The 26,373-nt window shown below is 54.0% G+C and overlaps 1 protein-coding gene across 21 annotated transcripts in view; it reads left to right on the top strand.

The window, feature by feature from the left end:
* The window catches only part of PCBP3 (poly(rC) binding protein 3), a 272,594-nt gene that overhangs the window by 218,229 nt on the left and 27,992 nt on the right, over positions 1-26,373 (top strand). For 11 of the 21 annotated variants that reach the window (XM_070071748.1, XM_070071746.1, XM_070071747.1 and 8 more), the window contains exons 1-5: positions 17,707-17,915; positions 20,193-20,347; positions 22,972-22,995; positions 24,556-24,588; positions 24,974-25,090. In XM_070071748.1, coding sequence (XP_069927849.1) covers positions 17,837-17,915; positions 20,193-20,347; positions 22,972-22,995; positions 24,556-24,588; positions 24,974-25,090 — 408 coding nt within the window. In that variant the 5' untranslated portion in view covers positions 17,707-17,836. Of the gene's footprint in view, positions 1-17,706; positions 17,916-20,192; positions 20,348-22,971; positions 22,996-24,555; positions 24,589-24,973; positions 25,091-26,373 lie in introns of those variants that run through there. The other 10 variants (XM_070071737.1, XM_070071750.1, XM_070071743.1 and 7 more) reach the window with 1 other exon arrangement.

Here is a 26,373-nt window from a genome sequence, read left to right as displayed (position 1 = left end):
AGGACTGAGTCACAGCCGCCCGTGTCTGCCTCACTGGGAAACAGCTCCTTGCTTCGTTCCTGTCCCTCAGGCTGTTCTTGGCCCGAGGAATTTGCACACACATTTGAAAGTCAGCTGTCTGTAGACGTGTGTCAGGTAGACCAGCTGGGGAGAGTTAGCATCTTTAGTTATAGAGTGTTCAGTTCTAGGAGCAGTGGACGTTTCTAATTCCTGAGTTGCACTTGATAGTGTTTCATGGTTCTCTCCGTAGATATTTACACATCTTCTGCTGGATTTGTCCTAACTCTGAAATGTCTCAATGTTCTTGTAAGTGGTATCCTTTTTTAGAATTTCGTCTTCTGATGTTGGCTGGCATAGAGGGGCGCAGCTCCTGTGCGTGTTGGCCCATCCCGTCTGCCACTCTGCAGTCCTGGGCTTTGTGTGCCTGCTCACAGCTTGTGTGCTTTTCTCCTCCTTGCTGGCCTCTCCCGCATCAGCAGGGGTGCTCCCTTTTCCAGTGGGAAGCACTCAGTATACACTCCAGTTCCCCAGAGGAGAAGCCCTACAGGGGACCCAGAAATTCGGAGAGTGCACACTCAGTGATGTGTGCAGAGGCAGGTTTGCCGTGGGAGTACACAGACAGCCACGGCCAGGAGGCACAGCTCCACGGGGGCCCCTGGGAGGCCTGTCACAAAGTAGGTTACCAACCTTGAGCAGCTGTGGTAATCTCCAACTCAGCGCTTTCTTGCACCACAGGGAGCGAGTCTGCTGACTACTCAGGGCCTTCCCTGCAGCCCGTCCTGAACCACGCCTCGTCGCTGCTGGCCAGTGGGCTGGGCGGGGCTCAACATGAGTCCTCAGTGACCCTCAACCACACGCCTTGGCCGTTGTTCCAGATGTGGCTTCTTGGGGTCAACATGCAGGGCTCCTTGCCATTGCTTTTCACTGCTCTGTGCGTTGGGTCAAATCACACAGCATCAGAAAACTCAAGCTACTGTAAGCACCAAGTCTGTTAGTCAGCCGGACTCCTGGGTGGGCTCCACGTGTGTCTGACTCCCCTGCTGGCCTCAAGACACCTGCTAGCAACAGTCAGGCTGACGACCCTCCTTGTCCTGCATGTCCTGAGTGCTCTCCCAGAGCAGAGGCAGGGCTGGGCCCATCCCAGCCTGTCCCTCTGTCTCACTGAGCCTCCAACACAAGGAAGCTCTCCTTGACTTTTTTTCCAAGAGAGCTGAACTCTTACTTTCACCTGTGGGTGTTTCAACTATGGAGGCTGGGTCTGAGGGACAAGAGAGAGACCTTGACCAAGTAGGTTTCCAGCTGTCACAGCCCACAGTCTGATTTCCCCACCAACTATGAGCCACCTGAGCATGATGGCTATGTCCCTCCATCCTGTGTCCCTAGTGCTGGGGACAATTGAGCCAAGAGGAGTAGCACGGGGAAGGCTTTCTTGAATTCTCTTTATGGGCCAACAGGGGCCTCTGCTTTGGTCAGCCTCCCATTGTGAGCAGAAGCCTTTGGTAGACAAAACATGCGCTCAGATGGAGAAGCTGCCATGTGCAGGCACAGGCAAAGCCTGCAGACAGGCTCCTGCACCTGCAACCTCAGAGTGTGCAGGTCCACGCACTGCTCTGTGTCAGAGCCAGGACTCCACTTAGCTCTCAGGAGGACCTCGCCTGTCGCTGTCTTGGAAGTACTATCCACCTTGAAATACGCATGGGCACACTTGGTCAGTGACGGGGTGCGCTCCGGGCACTTCTCTTGTGCAGACTCAGGGCGCTTTCTTGAGCCTGGATGGGGGAGGCCAGGCACTGGACGCCTCTCGTGCATGGCTGCTGCCCACATGGCACAGCCTCTTGTCTCACAGTGAACTTAGATTTGTATCAGTAGAAGGAATATACGCTCATGATAAAAAGCTAATGAGGGGGCTGGCGCCGTGGCTCAATAGGCTAATCCTCCACCTGCGGCGTCGGCACCCCAGGTTCTGGTCCCGGTCGGGGCGCTGGATTCTGTCCTGGTTGCCCCTCTTCCAGGCCAGCTCTCTGCTGTGGCCCGGGACTGCAGTGGAGGATGCCCAAGTGCTTGGGCCCTGCACCCACATGGGAGACCAGGAGAAGCACCTGGCTCCTGGCTTCGGATCAGCACAGTGCGCCGGCCGCGGCGGCCATTGGAGGGTGAACCAACGGCAAAAAGGAAGACCTTTCTCTCTGTCTCTCTCTCACTATCTAACTCTGACTGTCAAATAATAATTAAAAAAAAAAGCTGATGAGGCCCTTGGTTATCAAGTGTTAGGTAGTATGCACAGTTGTTTGGCTGTGCTTTGTGGGGTCAGCAGTAAAGTGCATCTGTTCACACTGGCATTGCACAAACACGAGTCGTCTGTGGAGCTGGGGCAGAACCACAGCTACAGCGCCACTAGGCCCTGGGAGTTTGTCCACTCTGTTACCATCATAAGGGACCTCCATCGTGTATCTGCAGTCCATCGTTGTGTGGTGTGTGACTGTAGTTGAAGTAGTTTGGACATTTCTAAGAGGTACATTCTGTCATGATTGCATGCTAGAACCCTGGGCACTCTTCCCCAGAGCTAGGACTGAGACAAAGCAGCAAGGAGGGAAGCCTGGACCAGCACAGAGAGAGAGAAGCTTGGCAGGTCCCAGGCACGTGCCGCAGCCTCCAGAGCAGGGAGGGGAGGGGAGAGGTCACAGGCACCGGCCCCATCACTCTTTGTCTGTCTTGACACTTGAGTGACAGGGGAGCGTGCTGTGCAGAATGCTCACTGAAATCAGGGCTGGATAAGCCCGGATGTCTTTGTAATGCTAACTGTGGCTGGCAAGACATTAAATTACAGAGCTCTTCCCTTCCCTGGGTGGCCTTGAGGACATGTGTGTGCTCTGTATCTCTCCGGGGGAGTGGAGCAGCTAATCAGCCCTGGCATTTCTGCTGCCCTGGCCCCGTGCGCCTGATGCAGGCACCGAGCTGTTAAACACGATGCGTCAAGGCTGAGCTCTCCGCCCTCTGGTCCCATCCAGACAGCTGAGGTCCTCAGTGCAGCTCTGGACAGAGCACAGCTAATGAGGCCATGGCCAGAACCGTCGGCCTTGACCCAGCTGCGTGGCCACAGGTGCCGTGTGTTGGCAGGACTTGTGCTGCCTGTCCTGCTGGAGGGAGCCCAGGGAGTGTGTCTGCTGGCTGTGACTGCAGCTAGTGTGTTTGCCTCCTCCCAGGAAAAAGACTTCCTGCTCAGGCGCTCTTAAAATCGGAAGCAGACGCCGTTTCCTTTTGTTTCTGTCTGGCATGAAAGTACAGTGTGCTTTAGTGCTGCAGTGGTCACAGCGTGGGTTTGGCTGGAGTCCGTGTCATGGCCTGGTTGCAGCAGCTGACTCCCACGTATAGAGTAGGGACACACTGGCCCCTGGTACATGAGGACCGAGTGGTTTCGTGCGTGTAAGCGCATGTGGACATGTGCACGGGACTGCTGTGGCTGCTTAGCTCTCGCCAGTCCTTGCCATGACAGTGTTTGTTTTACTGCATTTTGTTGATTGGAATAATATTCTTTAAAAAAGGATGAATTTCGATACAGTGGTACTGGTTATAAACAGATTTCCCCAGTTTCGTCAACAGAAAAACTTAAGTGAAGTTTCTGTTCTGATCAGAATGTGGTGAGCGTCTACCACTTTGTCCCTCTCAGAGTCACAGCTGGAACTTAGGCACAGATATGGACTCTGAGAAGGCAGCTGTAGCGAGCAGACGCAGTCCCAGCCAGGAGAGTCCATTCCTGACCACTGTCCCTTAGCCTGGACTCAAAGACAGAGTGAAAGGGCGTGCTGTACAGACGCATGAGTCTGAGAGAAGGACTTTGTTGGCATCCATGTTTCCAGACAGAGAGGGACAGCTGCCAGCTGGCTTTAGTTCTCTTTTTTAAGTTCTGTCTCACCCCAGCCCCCAGGCGCTCTTGTGGGGGCGTTGCAGATGGTAGCAACCAGGCAGGCCTGAAGCACGGATGGAGAAGCTGCCTCTCCATCCCGTGGAACGGAGCCCAGAGCACGGGGTCCTCGTGCTACTGCTCTCTGGCTCTGCCCTCTCCCAGCTGGTTCTGGAGGCAGCACAGTAGAGGAAGTGTGTGGCGTGGTGACAGAACGAGGCCCTGGTTCCTACCAAGGACAAGCCAGAAGAAGAGCCCCTGGATGCCAGAAAGCACTGGAGAAAAAGCAGAGGAGAGAGCACTTGTGAAAGTGACCTCACAGTGTGTGTGTGAACTACGGGGCACGGCCAGTGGAGGGCTGCATGCAGCAACCCTCAGGCTCATCTGGACACTGGCTGGCACACCCGGGACAGATATTACCACAGAAGCTCTCCAACTGAAGCAACACTGGGGCTTCAGATCAGAAGGCTTTGGAACCAACTAAATGTAACTGTTGCCTGATACAATAAAAATAGCATTTTATATGAGATTTAGGCAATAATTACTGTCAGAATAATATTCAGAATGTCCTGGGGACAGTCCATTGTCCACGTTCAACATCTGGAGACCCAAGACATCCCAACCTCCCCAGAGGGAGAAGAATCAACAGGGGCCACCCCGCAGTGACCTACATGGTGTAATAGTCAGATGGACGCCTAGAGCAGCTGCTGTCACCACCCCCTAGAACAGGAGTGGGAAAACAAAATATTTTTAGTGTAAATTTTGGAACTGGAAAATGGACTGACCAAAAGGAAACCATGTACTGTGTGCTCTCAGTAACAATAGGACAGCCAGAGAACCTGAAGACAGACCAGTCAGTATAGACAGTGCAAGCTGGAGAGTAAGAGGCGGGCCTCAGAGCCCTTGGGACGGCAGACAACACAACACATGTCACCTATGTGCACTTGGGAGTCACCAAAGTATACCACGTTCCATGTAAAGAAGTAAAAGCCAGACAAGTGTAATATAATTGAAATCATTCAAAGTATATTTTCTGACAAGAGCAGAATTAAACTATAAATTGGTAACCAAAGGTAATGCGAAAATGATAAGGGGTTGCAAATCAAAATACACCCTCTAAACAATGCATGGTGGTCAAAGACGAAACTGAAAGGAAATTACAAAGTAGTTTGAACCGAGAGATGATATAGAGAAAGAATGTACCAGAATTTGTAGGATATGAGTGAATCAGGGGTCTGGTCACATGAAATACTTCCTTCAGAAAAGAAAGATGGGGCCCACAACGCCGACATCCCACATTGGAGGGCAGATTTGAGTCCCAGCTGCTCCCCTTCAGATCCAGCTTCCTGCTGCTATGCCTGAGACGCGCTTGGGCCCCTGCCACCAGTATGAGAGACCAGGATGGAGTTCCGGACTCCTGGCGTTGGCCTGGCCCAGCCCTGGATCTTGCAGGACATTTAGAGAGTTAAACAGCAGATGTGTGTGTGTGTGTGTGTGTGTGTCCTCCCTCCCCTGGCTCCACCCTCCATATCCTATGCTCTGCCTTTCAAAACAAGTAAGTAAATAAATCTGAAAGAGAAAATAAGAAAGGTCTCCAAACAGTGACCTCAGCGTCCACCTGAAGAAAGGGAAGAAGGAGCGAGGCGAAGGGGCAGAGAAGGGGAAGGAGCCCAGACCAGCAGAAACCAGAGAGAATGAAGAAAGGCCAGAGGCCATGAGACGAGGGACTGGGCTAAGCCTCTGGAAGAGCAAGACAAAACAGTTACATTCTCTAAGAACTTTAAAGATTGTGGCACTTCTTTATGTGTTTTTGCCTTACTGTGTAGGAACTTCATTCTGTTTTCATGGTATTTTTTTTCTTTTATTTATTTTATTTCTTTCTTTTTTTTTTTTTTTTTTTGGCATTAATCAGGTGCATTCTTTTATACATGTGTCCACTCTGCCCTCTTTTGGTGACTGGTGGACTTGCAAGTTTGTTGTCAACTGCGCTGACTGCAGATCCCTCCCTGGCTGGCTGGGAACCAGCCTGGGCCTCAGTGGATGGTGGCCATGGAACACAGGGTCCTGGACCTGCCAATGGCCATGCGCAGCCCCCCCTTCTGGGTCTCTGACTCCTGCATTGTGAGTCCAGCACACAGCAGCTCCTAGTTAGCAGGTCCTCAGTGATGACTGGACAGGTGAGTGGGCTGGGGAGATGGAAACACTGTTGCCTCATGATATCTGGGGGGGTTGGTCCCAGGACCCCACAGACAACACAGTCCACAGGTGCTCAAGACCCTTGAGAAAATGGCCTAAGACAAGTCTTCGCATGTGGCCTACGCACATCCTCTCATGCGCACATTAGATCGTATCTGGATCACTTATAGTACCTGACATAATGTAAATGCTATGTCAGTGGTTGTCACACTGTACTGTCTAGGAAATAATGGCAAGAAAAAATGCCTGTATGTGTTCAGTGCAGTCACAGCTATCACAGGCCCAAGCAAGCAGAACACAAGCCACACGTGAGGGGAGCACGTGTGCAGAGCTGTGTGTGTGCAGCGGCAGGACTGCACGGGGGTGCCACAAGCCGCTTAATTCCAGTGGGTTCGGCATTGTGTTGCAGGTGTGGCACATTCATCTTTTGCTTTGTGGAGGCTTCTGGAATTTCTCTTCTAAATATTTTGAGGATGTTGTTGGTTAACTGCAGGTGCACAAGCCTCTGGTGTGGAGCGCTGACTGTATAATGTCAAACATTCATGAGAATCATGTTTAGAAATTACTGAGTTCTGACTTCATAGTGCTCTGTAAGGACACTGGGCTGGACTCAGTGCTCACTGTGTATTTGTCTAATGCTTATCCATGTGCTGAGCCTCCTCTTGAGGGCCAGGAGTGCTGCTAAGAGTGATGCATTCAGTGGCGCGTGGAGGAGGCTGCTGCGGTGTGGATGTGGTTTGTATCCCAGAGGTCCCTGTGCTGGTGGCTTGGTCCCAGTGTGGCTTTGTTGAGGTGGTAGGACTGTTACGAGATAGGACATGAGGGGCCTGCTGCCTGCCCTTGACAGGGACTGACACAGATCCCACAGAGAGAGCAAGTTCTCACAGAAGCAGGATATTGTAAAATAAGGACACCCCACACATGTGACCCCTTGTGCATGCAGCCAGTTCCCTTTCTGTTTCTGTACTGCGCTGTGATGCAACTGGGGACCAGTGCCATGTTGTGTGGAGCCTCCAGCCACCAGGCCCATGAGCCAAAAAGCCTCACTTATTTATGACAGGCCAGCCTGGGAAGTTTTGTTACAGCAACACCAAGACAGAGTGTGCCCTCTGCCCTCACTTGGGCAGGGGTTTGGGGAGGGCATTAGATGATTGTAGTAGGACCAAGTAGGGTCAGGGGCTCTCCAACAGGCCCTGAGGCGATGGGTGGGTGGAGTGAGGAGCTGACTGAGGGGCAGATGAGGCCTGGGGCACTCGGCCAGAGCCTTGTTCCCGGACTGACTTACAAGGAGGGGAAAGGGACACAAGCGTTTCAGAAGGGGAATGGTCCACGTGGTTCTGAAACCGACTTGCCTCAGCCACGTGTTCCAGGAAAGAATGCCATGGGACGGTGTCCAGTGGGGCCACAGAGAGTGGTTTTCTTTACTATCTTTTTTTTTTTTAAAGATTTATTTATTTATTTAAAAGGCAGTGTTAGAGAGAGGGAGAGGCAGAGAGAGAGAGAGATCTTCTACCAGCTAGTTCACTCCCCACATGGCCACAATGGCTAGGACTGGACTAGGCCAAACCCAGAAGCCAGGAGCTTCATCTGGGTCTCCCACTTGGACACAGGGGTCCAAGCACTTGAGCACCCTCTGCTGCTTTCCTAGGCTTATTAGCAGGGAAGCAGATCAGAAGTGCCGCAGCTGGGGCACCAACCAGTCACTCTGGGGCACCCATATGGGTGACGACTTAACCCTCTGTGCCTCACACTGGCCCCCGAGGTTTTTTTATGTTCAGTTTTTTTAAATCATGAATAGGTATTGAGTTGTGTTAAATGCTTTTCTGCCCGTGCTGAAGAGGACCGCACAGTTTTTCTTCTGTAGTGTAGAATAGTAGATTACAGTGATCGAGTTTTAAATACTGGAAAGACGATTAAAATGTTGCATTCTTTTTATGCTGCTGAGTTCTGTTTGTGTGGGGGCGGGGAGAGGCTGCATGCAGTGGTTCAGTCCGCTGAGTACTCATCATCTCAGTGTTTCGTATTTTGGTGATGCTGTCACAGTAGTCACTGTGTTGTGCAGGATGTTCTGTATGGAAACATTGGACTCTAGCCAACACCTCCCCATCTCCTCTCCACCCGCCCTCGGCCCTGCCAACCACCATTCTGCACGCAGCTTCTGTGAATCAGACTTTGTTGGATTCACATAGAAGTGAGATCATGCAGTGGATCTATTTGGGCCTCATTTATTAGACTTAATATCCTCTAGGTTCATTCAGGTTGTTACAAATGACAGGATTTCATTCTTTTTATGGCTGAATAATGTTCCATTATGTGCATGTAAACACATTTTCCTTATCCCTTTATCCGTTGGTGCACACTCAAGTTCATTCAGTCTGAGCTTTTGTCGATAGTGCTGCAGTGAACATGGGCGTGCAGGCGTCTCTTCAGCACACTGGCTCCGTTCTGCAGGGCGCACACCAGAAGTGGAGTTACTGCCTCCCACGGTGATTCTGTGCTTAACTGTCTGAGGAACCACTACACTGTTTTCCTTTTTTAGATTTTATTTATTTATTTGAGAGGCAGAATTACAGAGAGAGGAAGAGACAGACAGAAAGGTCTTCTATTCGCTGGTTCACTCCCCAGATGGCCACAACAGCCAGAGCTGGGCCATCTGAAGCAGGAGCCAGGAGCTTTCCAGGTCTCCAAGGTAGGTGCACGGACCCAAGCACTGGGACCATCCTCTACTGCTTTCCCAGACTGTAAGTAGAGAGCTGGGTCAGAAGAGGATCAGAGGGGACAAGAACTGGTGCCCATATGCGATTCTGGCGCCACAGGCGGAGGCCCAGCCCACGGCAGCACAGTGCTGTGCCCCGCTGCACTGTTTTCTGCAATGGCTGTTCCAACAGTCATTCTCACCAACAGTGTGCAAGCAATGCCTTTTCTCCACATCCCTGCCAGCACTTGTATCTTCCAGCGTTTTTATAATAGCCATTCTAATAGGCGTGCTGCAGTGTTAATTTCCATTTGCCCAATGATGAATGCTGTTCACCATTCAAATATCTTCCTTTGAGGGATATCTATTTATATAGTCTTTACCCATTTTTAAATCCAGCTTTATTTTCCTCCTGTTGAGCTATTGGAGTCCCTTCTATGTTTTGAATGTTAACCACACACCCAGAGTAAGGCTTACAGATAGTTTCTCCCATATCCTCAGTTTTTTTCTTCTCTGTTTCATTTGCCGTGTAGAAGCTTTTTAATTGGTTGTAACCCCATTTGTCTATTTCTGCTTTTGTGGCTTGTGCTTTTAGGTCAGATTAAAAAAAAGTCACTGGCCACACCAACGTCATTGAGGTTCTCCCATGTTTTCTTCTAGTAGATTCACAGTTGCAGTTCAGGACGTCTAAGTCTTTAATCGCTTCTGAGTCCGTTTCTGTCCCTGCTCTGAGGTTGGTGTCCAGCGCCATCTGCTGAAGAGGAGCGCCTGCCCCAAGGTGTGTTCTGAGCAGTGCGGTTGCTCTGTGGACAGCGTGTGATTGGTTGTGTTTTTCTTTTTTTTTTTTTTTAACTTTTATTTAATGAATATAAATTTCCAAAGTACGAATTATGGATTACCATGGCTTCCCCCCCATACCGTCCCTCCCACCCACAACCCTCCCCTTTCCCACTCCCTCTCCCCTTCCATTCACATCAAGATTCATTTTCGATTATCTTAATATACAGAAGATCAGCTTAGTATACATTAAGTAAGGATTTCAACAGTTTGCTCCCACACAGAAACATAAAGTGAAAAATAATAGATGATTTTTTTTAAATGATGATGAAATCAGATCAGACCTATTGTCATGTTTAATCCCAGTGAGAGTCAAGTTGGGAGTTGATAATTTCTTTTTTTTTTTTTTTTTTTTACAGAGGATCAGTTTAGTATGCATTAAGTAAAGATTTCAACAGTTTGCACCCCCATAGAAACACAAAGTGAAATATATTGTTTGAGTACTCGTTATAGCATTAAATCTCAATGCACAGCACATTAAGGACAGAGATCCTACATGAGGAGTAAGTGCACAGTGACTCCTGTTGTTGACTTTACCAATTGACACTCCTGTCTATGGCATCAGTAATCTCCCTATGCTCCAGTCATGAGTTTCCAAGGCTATGGAAGCCCTCTGAGTTCTCCGATTCTTATCTTGTTTAGACAAGGTCATAGTCAAAGTGGAGGTTCTCTCCTCCCTTCAGAGAAAGGTACCTCCTTCTTTGAAGACCTGTTCTTTCCACTGAGATCTCACTCACAGAGATCTTTTGCCAGAGTGTCTTGGCTTTCCATGCCTGAAATACTCTCATGGGCTTTTCAGCCAGATCCGAATGCCTTTAGGGCTGATTCTGAGGCCAGAGTGCTATTTAGGACATCTGCCATTCTATGAGTCTGCTGAGTATCTCACTTCCCATGTTGGATCACTCTCCCCTTTATTTATTCTATCGGTTAGTGTTCGGGTCATGTTTTTCTAATTCACTCTGCTAACCTCTGTTTTTCCATTGTTCCCTACTAGGCCATTGATATGAAATTATGTTGTTAGGACTTCAGTCTGCCATTTCCTGTCAGTCCTCTCTATTTCTGATTCCTCTGAGTTTGATTAATGATGTTTTTGAGTGTGTCTCTGTACAGTTTGGTTATTTTTAGTGGTTGCTCTGGGTATTCCATTACATATACACATACATAGCATCAATTCTGCTGCTGTCAGCATTTGCTAGTCTGAGGGAAGGACAGAAACCTTACCTCCCTTTAGAATTCTTCATCCTCTCCCATTGATAGTATAATTGTTTAAATATTTCTGGAACTGGCGTTGTGGTGCAATGGGTAAAATTGCTGCCTGCCGGGCCAGCGCCGCGGCTCACTAGGCTAATCCTCTGCCTTGCGGCGCCGGCACACCGGGTTCTAGTCCCGGTTGGGGCGCCGGATTCTGTCCCGGTTGCCCCTCTTCCAGGCCAGCTCTCTGCTGTGGCCAGGGAGTGCAGTGGAGGATGGCCCAAGTGCTTGGGCCCTGCACCCCATGGGAGACCAGGAAAAGCACCTGGCTCCTGGCTCCTGCCATCGGATCAGCGCGGTGCGCCGGCCGCAGCGCGCCGGCCGTGGCGGCCATTGGAGGGTGAACCAACGGCAAAGGAAGACCTTTCTCTCTGTCTCTCTCTCTCACTGTCCACTCTGCCTGTCAAAAATAAATAAATAAATAAATAAAATAAAAATAAAAATAAAAAAAATTGCTGCCTGCCATGCTGGCATTCCATATGGGCTCCAGTTCAAGTCCCAGCTGTTCTACTTCTGACCTGGATCCCTGCTAATGCACCCAGGAAGGTAGCAGAAGAGGCCCAAGTCCTTGGGTCCCTGCACCCATGTGGGAGACATGGATAAATCATAAATCTTCTGGATCCTGGCTTTGGCCTGGCCCAGCCCTGGCTGTTGTTGCCATTTAGGGAGTGAACCAATGGATAGAAGATTCTCTCTCTCTCTCTCTCTCTCTCTCTCTGTCTTTCCCCCCTCTCTTTCTATATAATTCTGCCTTTCAAATAAATGTTTTAAATATTTCTTTTTTCCCTTTTTAAAATTTATTTATTTATTTGAAAGTCAGAGAGAGGGAGAGACAGAGAGAGAGAGAGAGAGAGATCTTCCATCCACTGATTCGCTCCCCAGAAGGCTGCAATGACCAGGGCTGGGCCAGCCAGGCTGAAGCCAGGAGCCAGGAGCTTCTTTCAGATCTCCCATATGGGTCAGGGGCCCAAGCACTTGGACCATCCTCTATTGCTTTTCCAGGCCACCATAGGGAACTGGATCAGAACTGGAGCAGCCGAGACACAAACCAGTTGCCCATATGGGATGCTGGTGTTGCAGACGGCAGCTTCACCCACTACACCACTCCGCCAGCCCCTTAAATATTTCTTAAACATACAATTCACATCAGAGTGCCGTAGCTTTTACTTCAGCCATTCTAGACAATTCAGAAAACTCGGGAGTAGAATGCGTGTCTGTTGCGTTCACTCGCATTTTTGCTTCCAGCATCTTGCTTCTCAGCAGTCCAGGGTTCCTTCTTTCTCATTTCATTTCGGCCCAGAGAACTTCCTTGAGATGCTTTCCAAGGGCTGGGCTGCTGGAGACTCATTCTCGGGAGCGCCTCCGTGCCCTTCCTCCCTGGATGTAGGGTTCTGCCTCATGGCCCTTTCCTTTCAGCGTGAGAGCCCGGGGCCCTCGCCAGCCTCCGTGGTCTATGCGGAGAAGCCCACCGTCACTGAGTTGTTCTCCTCCCCTGGCTGCTTTCAGAATTTTTTTCTTTAGCTTTTTAGTTGTTTTGCTATGACACATAGTTACAGATTTCTTGGGGTTTATCCTGCTAGGGGGTTTTCGATCTGTAGGCTTATACCTTTTGCCAAATTTGGGAAATTTTGGCCATTATTTCTTCAAGTACTTCCTCTCCCTACCAGCAGACACAGGGGTGCACTTGCTCAGGGCATCAGATGGTCAGCCTCAAGCAGGAGTGCTCAGAGGAGCACTCTACGTGTGACAGGCAAGTTCCCTGAGGACATGCCTCCCTGAGAAGCCCCCCATTGGCCGGGGCTTTCGCAGCAAGGGTTGCAGGGCAGAGGGGTGTCCAGGATGCAGGCAGAGCAGGAAGGCCCTTCAGGCGTGGGGTGTGCATTGACATAGGTTGTGGGCTCACGAGTCTGACTCCAGGGTGGTGGTCTGGCCCCCTCTGAGCAAGGTGCCGTGAGAAGCCTGTTCCTGCGACACCCTCTGGAAGCAATCCCTTCCCGCGCTGCCCTCTTCCTCACAGCCCTGTCCCCTTGCCCTGTTCTTGGTAACATGAGCGTTGCACCTCCCGTCACAGCCATGGCCTGAGGCTCCTCGCCTGCTTCCTGTCTTCCAGGTCGGGTAACTTCTGTTCTGTCCCACAATTCCCTGCTTCTTTCCTCTCCTGTGCTTCCCAGTTCTGTGACTGCCATTTGGGTTTCTGTCTCCTGCTTTAGTTGAGTGAGAATTTTCGGCTTCTCTGCTGAGAAACCATCTTTTTTTTTCCTCATTTGTGATGGCTGCCGTGAACTCGGTCAGATAATTCCAGGATCTCTCACGGTGGTGTTGACGTCTTCCACTTGGTGTGAGATCTGCGTTCTCGGTGTGACAGGTGCCTTTCTGTTGAAACCTGGGCACTTTGAGTCATGAGAGTGTTTTGGCTGACCTTTCCCCTACTGCTCCTCAGGGAGGGGCGTTGTTGCCTCCTCTTGACACACACAGGTGGGGGGGGGGGTGCGCCGTGTTGCTGGTGAGAGGGGGAATTGCTGGATAAGGCTCTCACGGGGCCCCCTGCTGCTCACAGCCTTGGAGGGACAGGTCTGCCTCACAGCTGCTCTCCACGTGGCTCCCACTGACACCTGCAGAGAAGCCCTGCCCCCTACCCAGCCTTCTCCGCCACCACGGGCGTGTGGTTGGGTGTCCCTACGGTCCGGAGGGAGGGTCCAGGCTCTCCCTTGGCCTTGCTCTCTGGATGGGGTGCCGTTTCTCCTTCTTGCCTGGATGGAGCAGAGCAGCTGTAGTCTGAAAGCCACAGTCTTGATGGGCTGTCCCTGTCCAGATTCTTTGGCCAGAGAGTGGACTCCTAGTGGGGCTGTTTTGGCTATGCCTGTTGGCCTTTCCAGTTGCCACCTTCTTCACCTCCAAGTCTGAGAAATGCAAATCAAGAAGAAAGCCCAGGGCCGGCGCCGCGGCTCACTAGGCTAATCCTCCGCCTAGCGGCGCCGGCACACCGGGTTCTAGTCCCGGTCAGGGCGCCGGATTCTGTCCCGGTTGCCCCTCTTCCAGGCCAGCCCTCTGCTGTGGCTAGGGAGTGCAGTGGAGGATGGCCCAGGTGCTTGGGCCCTGCACCCCATGGGAGACCAGGAAAAGCACCTGGCTCCTGGCTCCTGCCATCGGATCAGCGCGGTGCGCCGGCCGCAGCGCGCCGGCCGCGGCGGCCATTGGAGGGTGAACCAACGGCAAAGGAAGACCTTTCTCTCTGTCTCTCTCTCTCACTGTCCACTCTGCCTGTCAAAAATAAAAAAAAAAAAAAAAAAAAAAAAAAGAAGAAGAAAGCCCAGAGAATTCACCAGTGTGTTATTTCTTGAGCCCCTGGCCCCTCGCCGGTCTGCCCGCCCTAAACATTTCCGTCTCCCTGTGTTTGCTGTTTACATAACATCCAGGCTTCTTTGGTTGCTTTAGGAGGAGGAATTGGAAAGCGCACCTCTGCCCTAGTTCCCAGAAGCAGAAGCCTGGCCCCTCCTTGTCAGTGGGCACTGAGAGCACAGGTGCAGGGGTTGTCTGGCCCTGAGACTCGTTCAGCCACATGCCTTGGGCAAAGCCTTTTCCCTCCCAGGTCTCCCATCTGTGAAACTGGGGTAGGGGCTGTGTGCTCAGACCTACAGAGTGAAAGGAGGGAACGGGCCCCGCCTGCAGCAGAGGGGACCCCGTGGGCAGGCAGCTCTCTGACGCCTCGTCTTTCAGATGGGCATGTCTGAGGGGTTGCCAGTGGACGCATCACCATTCAGCATGCATGTTGGCGTGACTATACGCCCTTTTCTTTATTTCGTTTGAGAGATTTTCTTCTGCAGAGGCAGTTCCTGGCTTAAAGGTTACAAACAGCTTTTTCAGCTGGTGCGCTTGGCCAGGTCACCCTCCGTCATGGCTGCACTGTCTGGACTCTTTCCAGTCTTCCAGAGAGCCGTAGCCTCGTAACGCCTAACCCTCTTTGAGTGCCACTCTTCTCTGAGGGTGTCCAGCACCAGCCCCAGGCAAGAGCACTGAGATGGGGCCTGGTTTTGTATAATCCATATCTCCGTCTCCCCAGCAAGCGCCTGGGCTGGTGCTTCACAGAAGAACCGTTTAGCCTTGGGGCAGGCGTCCACACTCCAGGCACTAGTGTCCCCACGGCAGGGGCATGTCCCTGGTGTTCTTGCTGGAAGGGCACTCAAGCTTGTGGAGATTTCATCTGGACATGGGCTTACGATCCCCCCAAGCTCCTCCCAACCTGGCATTAGAGAACAAACACTGGGAATCCTTGGGGAGCTTTTATAAGCAGAGGTAGCACTGGAGCCTACTTTTGCCCTAAGAGGAGTGGAGACGCTCCAGCCGGCCCTTCTCCACCCTGTGGCAACACTTTGCACCCTGCCGTGGGTCCCTGTGTTGAGTCTGGGCTTCAGGACCCCTCACCTCCAGCTCCAGTGCGTGGCTCACACCAAGGCAGCCAGCATCCTTCCTCCGCACATTACGGACTTGACCTGGGCCTGTCCCAACCTGGACAGGAGGTACAAGACGTGAGCCGTTGCAGCCGCCACGTTCCCCAGGCTCCTCTGCCACAGGAGGGGGTGGAACAGATGCATCCAGAGAGGCGGGGTGTGGGGAGGGCTTCTGTCCCCAGTTCTTGCTGTTCCTGTACCACAGCTGTGCCCGCCAGCTGGGTACACAGCACATCTCTTAGAGTGGCTGAAGTGAAAGGGCCTGACTATACCCAAGCCAGAGTGTGTGTGGAGAAGCTAGAACCCTTGTGCACTGCTGACAGGAAAGTAAAATAATCCAGCCACTGCAAGGTGTTCGGCAGTTTCTCAAGAAGCTCAACAAATGCCGGCCAGTGAGCCGCCTGTTCGACCCCTAGCGTCTGCCGTGGCAGGTGGCGGCGTCCCCTCAAGAATGGTGTGTGCTGCTCCAGCTCTGCCACACTGGAGCAGTGCAGCTGCTCTTCAGTGACGGATCAGAAAGAGCTGTGGGTTCCGCGTGTGTAGCAGAATGCGACTCGATGATTAAAAGAATGAGCGGTTGGTGCGCTCAGCACAGACCCGTCTTCCAGGTGTGCCGAGTGAAGGCGCCATGCACAAGCACAGGTTCGGCTTCCTGGAAGCAGCCCCTGAGGCAGACCTGACCTGCAGTGAGCACTCAGGAGCACCCTGGGAGGAGGGGAGCAGGTGTGGTGGCGTGGCAGGCCCGGCAGGCCCACAGGGAGAGGGATGAGGCAGGTCCTCGTGGCTGGGGCAGTCTGCAGGGCCCTGCCCTGCCGTGGATGCTGACCTCAGGGGGTCTGTGCCTCAGGCCCTTTGCCCTGACTCTTTCCTCTGCCTGGGAGTTGTCCCCAGGCCTCCCAAACAGCATGGAGCCCTCAGGAGCCCTTGCTGGGCCTGCCCCTGGAGCCACGGTGCCCCACTGCTCCCCTCTGTCGGCTTCCTTCCCCCAGCCTCGTTCTCTTTGCCACTTTCCCCACTGACTGTTACAGGCGCTAACTCAGGCTGTGCTGTGAGACGGTTGCTGAGTCAGAGGTGGGCAGGCAGTTCTGGGGACGGAGGTGGGGAGAGTGGGCCTTCCAGGGTACAGGAAAGGGGTGGGGCGTGTGGAGACCCTGTGTGGGGTTCCACTCAGGGCCTGCGGCAGTGGGGCAGCGATGCAGACTTGGGCAGGACTCAAGAGAGCCAGGGAAGAGGTTTCTTGCACCCAGGAGGTCCGTGTTGCTGGAGGAGCACTCCCTGCTGCTGTGGAGTGGGATTGGGTGTGGTTGGGAAAGGGGCTATAGCTGCACTGTTGGGATTTGTTAAGGATGGGATCCGTGAGAGCCGGGAGCCATGGGGGCCTGAGGTCAGACACAACTCAGGTGGGTCACAGTTAGGACACAGGAGTCCCTGTGGCTGCACAGAGTGAATAAATAAGTAAATTTAAAATAAATAAGCAAAAAAAATCTTCCAGGGTGGGCCCAGGCTGCTGCCCGGGAGTCCATCCACAGGACGCATGCTGGGCTGAGGCAAGTCTGGCTAGTGTCCCCGCACAGCTGCATTTAAGTCATGGACAGCACAAGATCCCAGCAAGTGCAGACCAGGAACCCCAGCCCCTGTAGGGCGACCACACCTGTTTCTCCTCTCCCTCTCGTCCAGTGAATTAAAAATTTATCAACTCCCTCGCACAGAAGAGAGGGAAGTCAGGGCTGTGAGGTCTGCCAGCTCCTAAAGCGGCAGGGCCAGGGTGGGTGGGTTACAGGAGGGGCTGTGTTGTGATACATCGCACCATGGCCTCTGCTTCCTGCTGGACTCCTTCTGGCGGCCACTTTCACCCTTTGTTCCTTGGTAGCCCACAGAGCTGCCCCTCGGACTGTAGATACATGGTCAGTGTGAGCTGGGAGGGAGCAGCAGCTGCCCCCTGGGCACTCCCAGGGTCTCAGTGGAGGAACAGCAGCCCCAGGGCCCGTCAGGGACAGGTCTTCTTCACCCTGCATCTGTCAAGAGGTCTGCCCCTCTGGGAGTGAGGCAGTGGCCTCGCCCACCGTGCAGGGCTGCTGCTCATCCCCCCAGTCCACGGGTGCCTCCCTCTCCCTCTGCCTGCTGAGCAGACAGGCACTGGCCTGTGTGACTGATGGCTGCTGACAGCCTGCAGCCTGAGAGCCCCTGGCAGGAGCTGACCCACTTTCCTTGCTGGGCTGGAAACATTTACATAACAGACGCCCAGGGCCCTGCTGTCCCCCTGACAGAGCTGTTTCTAATTAGAAAGGAGGCACACAGCCACTGGCTGGCTGCAGCCCGGTCCAGTTCACGGGAGCGGGTGAATCTGCCTCAGCAGAACCCGGATCTTGGCTCAGGATTGGCTGGGCTTGCTGCAGGGCGCCTGTGAGGCACAGGAGGGGTTTGCCTGGTGCCACTACCTCCTCGGAGCTGCGTGTGCGCTCTCTGCTGTCTCCAGCCAGCCCTCTTCTGAGGCTGCGTGGGCAGTGCATGGGCTCGGGCGTGTGGGCAGGAGTGCTTGTTCCCGTGCCACTGTGTGTGTTGTGTGTTCAGCACTGGTGGGTGGCTGGTGAGTTCGTAGTTCTGACGTAAGTAGCTGCAGTAGTGGTGTTGGGTGGTGAGGAGAAAAAGCACTGGTGTGTAACGCACCCTATAAAATGGGCGATTCAAATCCTTGCTAGTTATTCACCCAGTGCCGTTTCATTATAGTTAGAAGCTAACAGCTTTCATTGTTGAAGTTACCTGAAACACATTTTTAAACTACAGGTGACTAATACTTGGTGTTTTTATTTTTTTTAAAGGATTATTTATTTGAAAGGCAGAGTTATGGGGCGGGGGCAGAGAGAATCTTCCATCCACTGGTTCACCCCCGAAATGGCCACAACAGCCAGAGCTGGGGCCATCTGGAGTCAGGAGCCAGAAGCTTCCTCTGGGTCTCCCATGTGGGTGCAGGGGCCCAAGTGCCTGGGCCATCTGCTCCTGCTTCCCCAGGCACATTAGCAGGGAGTTGGATCGGAAGTGGAGCAGGACTGGAACCGGCATCCCGACACTGTAGGCTGCGGCTTCACCGGCTGTGCCACAGTGCTGGTGCCATGGTGTCTCACTGATGCATCAGTGTTTTGTGGCTTCCTTCCGGGGACTCCTGGTCTCCAGTGTGCTGTCACACACGTGTCTCCTTACACACATTGCCAAGGGCATGCACCCTGTTCCTGAGCTCTCTCGTGTTTTCCTTTCAGCAAATTGTAAGCAGAAATATTTTGATGGTCTTTTTGCCACTTTTAACCTATAGTCTCCCCCGAGTGTGGCGTAGCTGCTCGTCTGTCCAGGAGAAGTCAGAGGTAGTGCCCTGGCAGCCCGACGTGGGGAGGGGCACACGCCAGCGTCAGGGCTTTGTTCTGCAGCACTCTGCTAGGCAGCCACGCGTGTGGTGTGATGCTTCACTTAGGGAGGCCTCCATGGGATTGTGTGGGAGGAGTGTGGCCCGTGGTTCCCTGAGAGGAACCTCCAACGCCCCGCAGCTCTGTCCACCTCTCAGGTGCACACCTGGTTAGGCATGTGCCGCTCCCAGAGCCCTGTGGTACTCCCTGCCCAGTGGCTCCTCCTGCCCCTCCCCCAATTCTGGGCCTCACATGGAACCGAATTCCTGGACAACACTGCACCCTCCCCTAAGCCAGCCCCTCCTCTGTCCTCAAAGAGGCACCTTGTTGTCCGTGACCTTCAGGTCTCCAAGTGCCCGGGGGCTGCTCATGTCCTTGTCTGTCTCCAGCTGCATGCCAGGCTGTGGCTCTCCAGGCCACACACTTGCACTTCTGAAGAGCTGTGTGAACACTGCTCCGCCCAGGGGATCCTGCTGCCCTCAGGGCAGGCCCTGCAGCCCCTGCATTCCCCAGGACATCGCCAGATGCACCCCACTCCTTGCTGGCCCACACTTCTCTCTAATCCTTGCTGCCATTCTCTCTCTCTCTCTCTCTCTCTCTCTCTCTCTCTCTCTCTCTCTCTCCTGTTCCTCCAGGGCTCCAGGCCCTCCCACCAGCCCCAGAGGGAGAACCTGGCTCCTCCCTGAGAAGGGCCCCGCCTGGATACAGGAGTGGAGCCCTGCCGGGGTGGGGGGGTGGCAGCTCGTCACCCTGAGGGCCCCAGGCCTGGGCTGTCACAGTGATCATTTCACTTTCCCACAGGTTAATTCAGCTTTGCCGCCAGTAATTATTCTTTGTGTGAAAATCACGACGTGGAGCCTTAATGCTGGCCCATGGGCTAAGCACTGAGTGAGCACCCACGGAAGTGTGTGATTGCCACAGACCTCTGCTGCGCACTGTGTAGTGTGGAAGGCAGCGTCCGCTGGCTTGTAGAGGGGTGTGCACGGGCAGCAGCCCCATGGGTAGAGCTGAGTCCACGTGGCAGGTGGCCCCAGATGGAGGGGTCTGGGTACTTGTGCTCTGCTGGCCTAAGGGGAAAAGCAGGGCCTTCTGGTGTCCCAGGAGCCCCGATGGTTCAGAGAAATGGGCAGAGCTAGAGGACAGGATCAGGCCCGTGCAGTGGGGAGAGGTGCTCCCTGAGGCTTCATGGGGCTGGCTGCTTTCACTCTAGCTCCTGAGAGGTACTCCTGTAACGGGGCAGCTCCCTGCATGCCTGGAAACTGAGCGACCTAGGGGTTAACCACCTGAGGCTGGGATCCCACTGGGTGGACTATCCCAAGGCCCATCCTTGAACTACCAAGTGCCCATGCTCCCCGCAGATAAAGCCTCGTCACGCTGTCGCACCCCCACCTGGAGGCCAGGGAGTTCCCTGGGTGTGCATGGGCCATGGACGATCCTTGGGTAGCAGCTGCTGTGCCTTCTCTTTCCAGGTGACGCCATCTGGGCCCCATCCATCCTTGCTCACAGCACCCTCGGCACCGTAAGTCACCACCCCCAGCTGCACCTTGGGAGAAAGATGGAGTCCAAGGTCTCGGAAGGTGGCCTGAACGTGACCCTGACAATCCGCCTGCTGATGCACGGGAAGGTAACAGAACAGCAGAGGTGTTGCTCTTGCCCTCCAGGGAGGGAGGAGCCCATACCCAAGCTGAGAGCCTGGCTGGGAGTAACTGCTGCTGCTGCTGGTTTTTTGTTTTTTTTTTTTTTTTTCCTTTTTTTTTTAAGATTTACTTATTTGAAAGTTAGAGTTGCACAGAGAGAAAAGGAGAGGCAGAGAGAGAGAGGTCTTTCATCCACTGGTTCACTCCCCAATTGGCCTTGACAGCCAGGCTGTGCCGATCTGAAGCCAGGAGCCAGGAGCTTCTTCCAGGCCTCCCACATGGATGCAAGGGCCCAAGGACTTGGGCCATCTTCCACTGCTTTCCCAGGCCATAGAAGAGAGCTGGATCACAAGTGGAGCAGCCGGGACTCAAACCGGTGCCCATATGGGATGCTGGCACTGCAAGCAGCGGTTTTACGTGCTAGGCCACAGCACCAGCCCCTGCTTCTTGTTTTAAGTAATCTCACACTTACAAAGCAGCTGATGTACAGTCCAAATGACACTTTTCCTGGAGCCATTCGAGACTAAGCGGAGGCCCTGTCTCCGACTGTCCTGTACCTGCATGTGTGTTTTCTACATGTTAGGCCTTTCCTTGCATGCCATGGTTGTACCTGTAAGTGTCCAGCCAATACTGCATACACACTGGCCTCCTGGCCCTCAGCTCTGTCATCCCCTACTGCTCCCAGTAGCAAGGTGCTCCATGCATAGCCACAAAGAGCGTGCCCTTGTCACCTCCCTTGGTCCCCGTGATCTGAAATAATCCCTGCTAGACTGAATTTTGAGCACTTCTGCCCAGTGTGTCTGTAGTGTGTCCTCACCTTGGCTATCTGAGGCCCCCTAACCTTTGGCAGGGATGTCACAGTAATCTTCCTATTGGTGGCCCAGGTGGTGCTGGGTGATCACTGGGTGGGTCTAAGGGACATTCTGTGTGCCACCAGACTCTCAAGATGTTCATCCACTTGTTCATTCACATCTTGTTGGGTCCCGGGTTTGTTGTTTTTCTCACTGGACTCACCTTTCAGTTCCCTAACTGTCCCAATCCATCTTGGCACTTTCCTGCCGATTCGGCAGATGATGGCCGAGTCCTTGTGGCAAGCCCCCACCATTCTTATGGCATCATCTGGCTTTCTGGCAATCTTGTCCCTCCCTGCACAGGTCCTCGACTCAACCCTGACCCTTTAGTGGACAGTGGTTCTGGAAGCCAGGGTCAGAGCCCCTGCGACATCTGTGCTGCAGAGCTGGAGTTACACACGTTTCTGTGATACACACCACAGTGTATGTCTCTATGGTTGTCTGTCTAGAGAGCCCTGTGAGTTCCAGCCCAACAGCACAGGGTCACCAGTTCCTCCTGCCCCGTGCTGGTGCCCTGAGAAGCTGCATGTAGCCTTCCTTGGGGGAGGCTGGTAGAGGCTTGCGCTCCAGTGCCTGCCGCTTCCAGAAGGCACACTCTCCTGCCCTCCTGCAGGAGGGACATCCGTCTCTGGGATGGAGAGAAAACGGCCTGCCTCTCTGCTCCCCACTGTGGGTACCATGCAGCATCTGTGTGCCGCCCGTGGGCTCCTAAGGTCAGCTCAGGGTCCCCATCTGCAGCGGCAATGGGAGCCGCAGCTGCCAGCGGCTGTCCCTGGGGGTAAAGATGTGTCTGGTCACAGCAGGCTCACACCTTCCACAGTCCCTGCTGCACGGGACCCACTGTGGCCTCCACTAGAAACCTAGTCACTTAGTAAGGACTTTATTGTAATAAAGAAAGCAAATTGGGGCTGGCGTCGCGGCTCACTAGGCTAATCCTCCGCCTAGCGGCGCCGGCACACCGGGTTCTAGTCCCAGTCGGGGTGCCGGATTCTGTCCCAGTTGCCCCTCTTCCAGGCCAGCTCTCTGCTGTGGCCAGGGAGTGCAGTGGAGGATGGCCCAGGTGCTTGGGCCCTGCACTCACATGGGAGACCAGGAGAAGCACCTGGCTCCTGCCATCAGATCCGCGCGGTGCACCGGCCGTGGCGGCCAGTGGAGGGTGAACCAACGGCAAAGGAAGACCTTTCTCTCTGTCTCTCTCACTGTCCACTCTGCCTGTCAAAAAATAAAAAAATAAAAATAAAAATAATAAAGAAAGCAAGTTGGATTTGGAAAGGGATCACTCTCTGTGGCAAGAAGCCAGGCCACCCTGCCTTGTGCGGTGGGTGGAGTAGGCAGGAAGGTGTGACCCCCAGCCTGCTGAGTGTGCCCACACCGTGCGGGCTTGACTGACACCTGTGGCAATGTATTTCAGTGTCACATAGCAGTAGCAGTGCTAAATTTTCTGTAAGTCAAAAATCTGGGGGAGATTTTACTTTTCATCTGTTTCTTGCAGTGTTTCCCTGAGGCCTTAAATGTCTATGGGATGCCTTCTGAGTTGTTCATCTAGGAAGCGGGTAGCCATTCTCCCCTTGCTGGGAGCCTGTGACAGTCAGCCCCGCGCAGGCCTGGGTGATACAGGTGCACAGGGAACTTCTGGGCTTGGCCTCTTACCGACAGCCTGATGGGGCTCTCTCCTCTAACTGCCGGGAAGGTCGGCTGGATTCTGCAGGGTTTGTCCTCCTTCTGCTCTGTGACACAGTCTCTCTGTGATTTTCCTACAGGAAGTTGGAAGCATCATTGGCAAGGTAATTACTGAATGAACTCTGCTTCTCTTGGGGCCTCTCCAAGGGGTCAGTGAGGACGGCAGCTGTCCTGGTACTGGGCGCACTCAACACTGTGCTGGGTGAAGTTGGGGTCTCCCAGGGGGCACCATGGTTGCACGGTCTTGTGGGCGTTTCCTCCCTGCTTTAAACTGCACCTTCTGAAGCCGGTCCCAGCTCTGTGGGAACTTGCTGAGGGACATGCTCCCTCGACCCCACCTTGGCAAGGCCCCAGTGACCTTGGCAGCCATGCTGCCCACTTCTTGGAAGCAGGCCCTCCTCCCAGACTGTGACCTGGTTGGCACTCTCCCCTGACCCTGGGACCTGAGCAGTCTGCAGTGAGGGACCCCTGTATCTTCCAGTCTAGAATAGAAGATGCATTCTCACGGGGAAAGTCAGGGCCGCTTTGGAAGCCGCTGCCCCTGGGGAGGAAGGGCTGTGAGCCAGCAGCCGCCTCCCTGACTTGGTTGCATTGTATCCGTCTCTGGAGGTCCCTGGTGTCCTTCCCTCCATCCTCCACACCTGGGGTCCTCCAGGGGCTCATTGCCCTAGCTGTTTCTCAGGAGAACTTCTGAGGGGATATCTCAGGGAGTAACCTCCATACGGGATATAGGGACCATGGAGATACCTCCAGGCCCACAGACCCCTTCTACCCGCCCTGGCCAGCTTCACCACAGTGGGAATCTACTCAGCTTCCCCGGCTCCCACAAGGTTGTGCTGAGAACAGAGCCTGCTGGCCTAGTTAGTAACAGTGCAGCTGGGGCAGGACTGCCTGTGTGCCTGAGACAGACGGCTCCCCGTGGGTACACTGCACTGGTTAGTACACGGTGCAGCTGGGGCAGGACTGCCTGTGTGCCTGAGACAGACGGCTCCCCGTGGGTACACTGCACTAGTTAGTACACGGTGCAGCTGGGGCAGGACTGTCTGTGCACCTGAGACAGACGGCTCCCCGTGGGTACACTGCACTAGTTAGTACACGGTGCAGCTGGGGCAGGACTGTCTGTGCGCCTGAGACAGACGGCTCCCCGTGGGTACACTGCACTAGTTAGTACACGGTGCAGCTGGGGCAGGACTGTCTGTGCACCTGAGACAGACGGCTCCCCGTGGGTACACTGCACTGGTTAGTGCACGGTGCAGCTGGGGCAGGACTGTCTGTGCACCTGAGACAGACGGCTCCCCGTGGGTACACTGCACTGGTTAGTACACGGTGCAGCTGGGGCAGGACTGCCTGTGTACCTGAGACAGACGGCTCCCCGTGGGTACACTGCACTAGTTAGTACACGGTGCAGCTGGGGCAGGACTGTCTGTGCACCTGAGACAGACGGCTCCCCGTGGGTATACTGCACTAGTTAGTACACGGTGCAGCTGGGGCAGGACTGTCTGTGTGCCTGAGACAGATGGCTCCCCGTTGGCCACACTACGCTGGCTGCTGTCTCTTGGGCGCGGTCCTCAGGGACAGCTCCCAGTACCTCAGGGCTGTGCCAAGCTCTGTGCCATCCTCAGTGGAGTTGCAAGTGGTGCCTTTTTGTTTCATCTTTATTCCAGAAAGGAGAGACTGTGAAGAAGATGCGTGAAGAGGTGAGTATGCGCTCTGGGTGATGCTCTGTACCGGCTGGGGCAGAATGCTGAGGCTGGAGGGTCTCTGATGGCTCTGTCCATGCCCTCGGGGGTCTGCTGGGGTCCTGTCCCTGCATGCAGGGATGGGGTCTCTGCCCAGGGCTCAAGTGTAAGGAAGGCAAGCTCAGGGCCTGTCCCCTCTGACAGACAGCACACTGGGCAGGGGCTTCCCAAGGGGTCGCTTGGGTTCCTTTTGCTTGTAAAAGTTCACAATAAAAGGGGTTGCTCGTCAAGTTCACTGTTCAGGGGTGAGGTTGCCAGTCAGGGCCAAGAGCCTGTTTGCATCAGTTGTTGCTGGTGCTGGCCCAGCGGTTGTAATCCGGGTTTGTTCTGCTCCCTCCCCCAGAGTGGTGCAAGGATCAACATTTCAGAAGGAAACTGCCCAGAGAGAATCGTGACCATCACAGGCCCAACAGACGCCATCTTCAAGGCCTTTGCAATGATTGCATACAAGTTTGAGGAGGTAGGGTGTGCCTGCTCAGAACTCCAGCCTGGTAGTGAGTGGGCCTGGTCTCAGCTGGCTCCCCAGTCCCTCTTACCCTGTGTCTAGACCAGCCCACCCAGGATGCCTTGCTTGGCCACAGGCCTCCCTTTTAGCTCCTCTGCCTCCCAGGGACTCGGCCCCACTGTGTTCTGCCTGGGGAGAGGCCAGCATCTCCCCCTCCTCCTTCTAAAGCCAGCCACTTCCAGCACGAGCATGTTGGAGAGGCTGCTTCATTCACGTCTCCTCAGACCCTGCCCCTAAGCACTGAGTTTACAGCAGCACCCCTTACCTCCTCCCCAGGGCACACTGCTGCCACTGACCCTTGGGCTTTCCCCATACCTCCAGCGACCAGCTAGCCCTGCACATGGCCATTGAAGAAGCTCTGGCTGGCCTGACCCTGGTCCTCCACACACCCCCCCATATGCCCCCACAGCAGCTGACCTGGACACAGGGACAGCCCAGCCCACTCAGGATGCCTTGCTTGGCCACAGGCCCTCCCTCTTAGCCCCTCTGCCTCCCAGGGACTCGGCCCCACTGTGTTCTGCCTAGGGAGAGGCCAGCATCTCCCTCTGGGTTGTGTGTGGCTTGGTTTAGTTACAGAGGAATAAAGCTGCAGACACAGACGTGTGCGTTTGCATGCTGCTGTGAGCGTGTGTGTGGGTGTGTTTCACTTTTCTGTGCTGTGTCAGTGAGTTGAATCTCAGTGTTTTTATGTATTTCCAATTTTTTGAAATTGCTGAAAGTTACTTAGAAATGTATTTAGTGGCTTCATTCAAAGAAGGTGATCAAGCTGGGAAATTAATTTTTTTCTGCCAGAAATGAGCAGCAAGCATTAGTGAAGTTGCCTTTGTGGGACTACACGAGGACCTTCTTCCCAAGGGAGCACAGAGCTTAGCTGGGCTCAGCCACTGTCACGGGCAGGGAGGGAGGGGAGTTACAGAGTGGCAAAGGGTGATTCCAGGGTGCTGTGGCATGGGGAGGCCCTGTTCACTGCACCTGAGGCCCTGTGTGGCTGGGTGAGGAACATCAGGCCTCCTCTGCTTGGTCCTAAGTCAGCAGGGGGCAGCCATCAGGGAAGCTGCTGTCACTCACCAAGTCCTGGCTCTTCTGAGCTGAGGCGGCAGAGGTTGGGATCTAGCGTCCTGTGCGGTGGCTGCAGGGGCTGTGGCCTGGTGTTCTTTCATAATCTATGGCGTGGCTGTTGTCCATATATTACGTTTCTCAGCTTCCTCTTTTAGGCTGTCTCTCAGCTGTAGGAAATG

The sequence above is a fragment of the Oryctolagus cuniculus genome, chromosome 4, assembly GCF_964237555.1.
Source record: "Oryctolagus cuniculus chromosome 4, mOryCun1.1, whole genome shotgun sequence".
Taxonomy (NCBI): Eukaryota; Metazoa; Chordata; class Mammalia; order Lagomorpha; family Leporidae; genus Oryctolagus; species Oryctolagus cuniculus.
The sequence above is the reverse complement of the archived record's forward strand: the minus strand, read 5'-3'. Positions and strand labels throughout refer to the sequence as shown.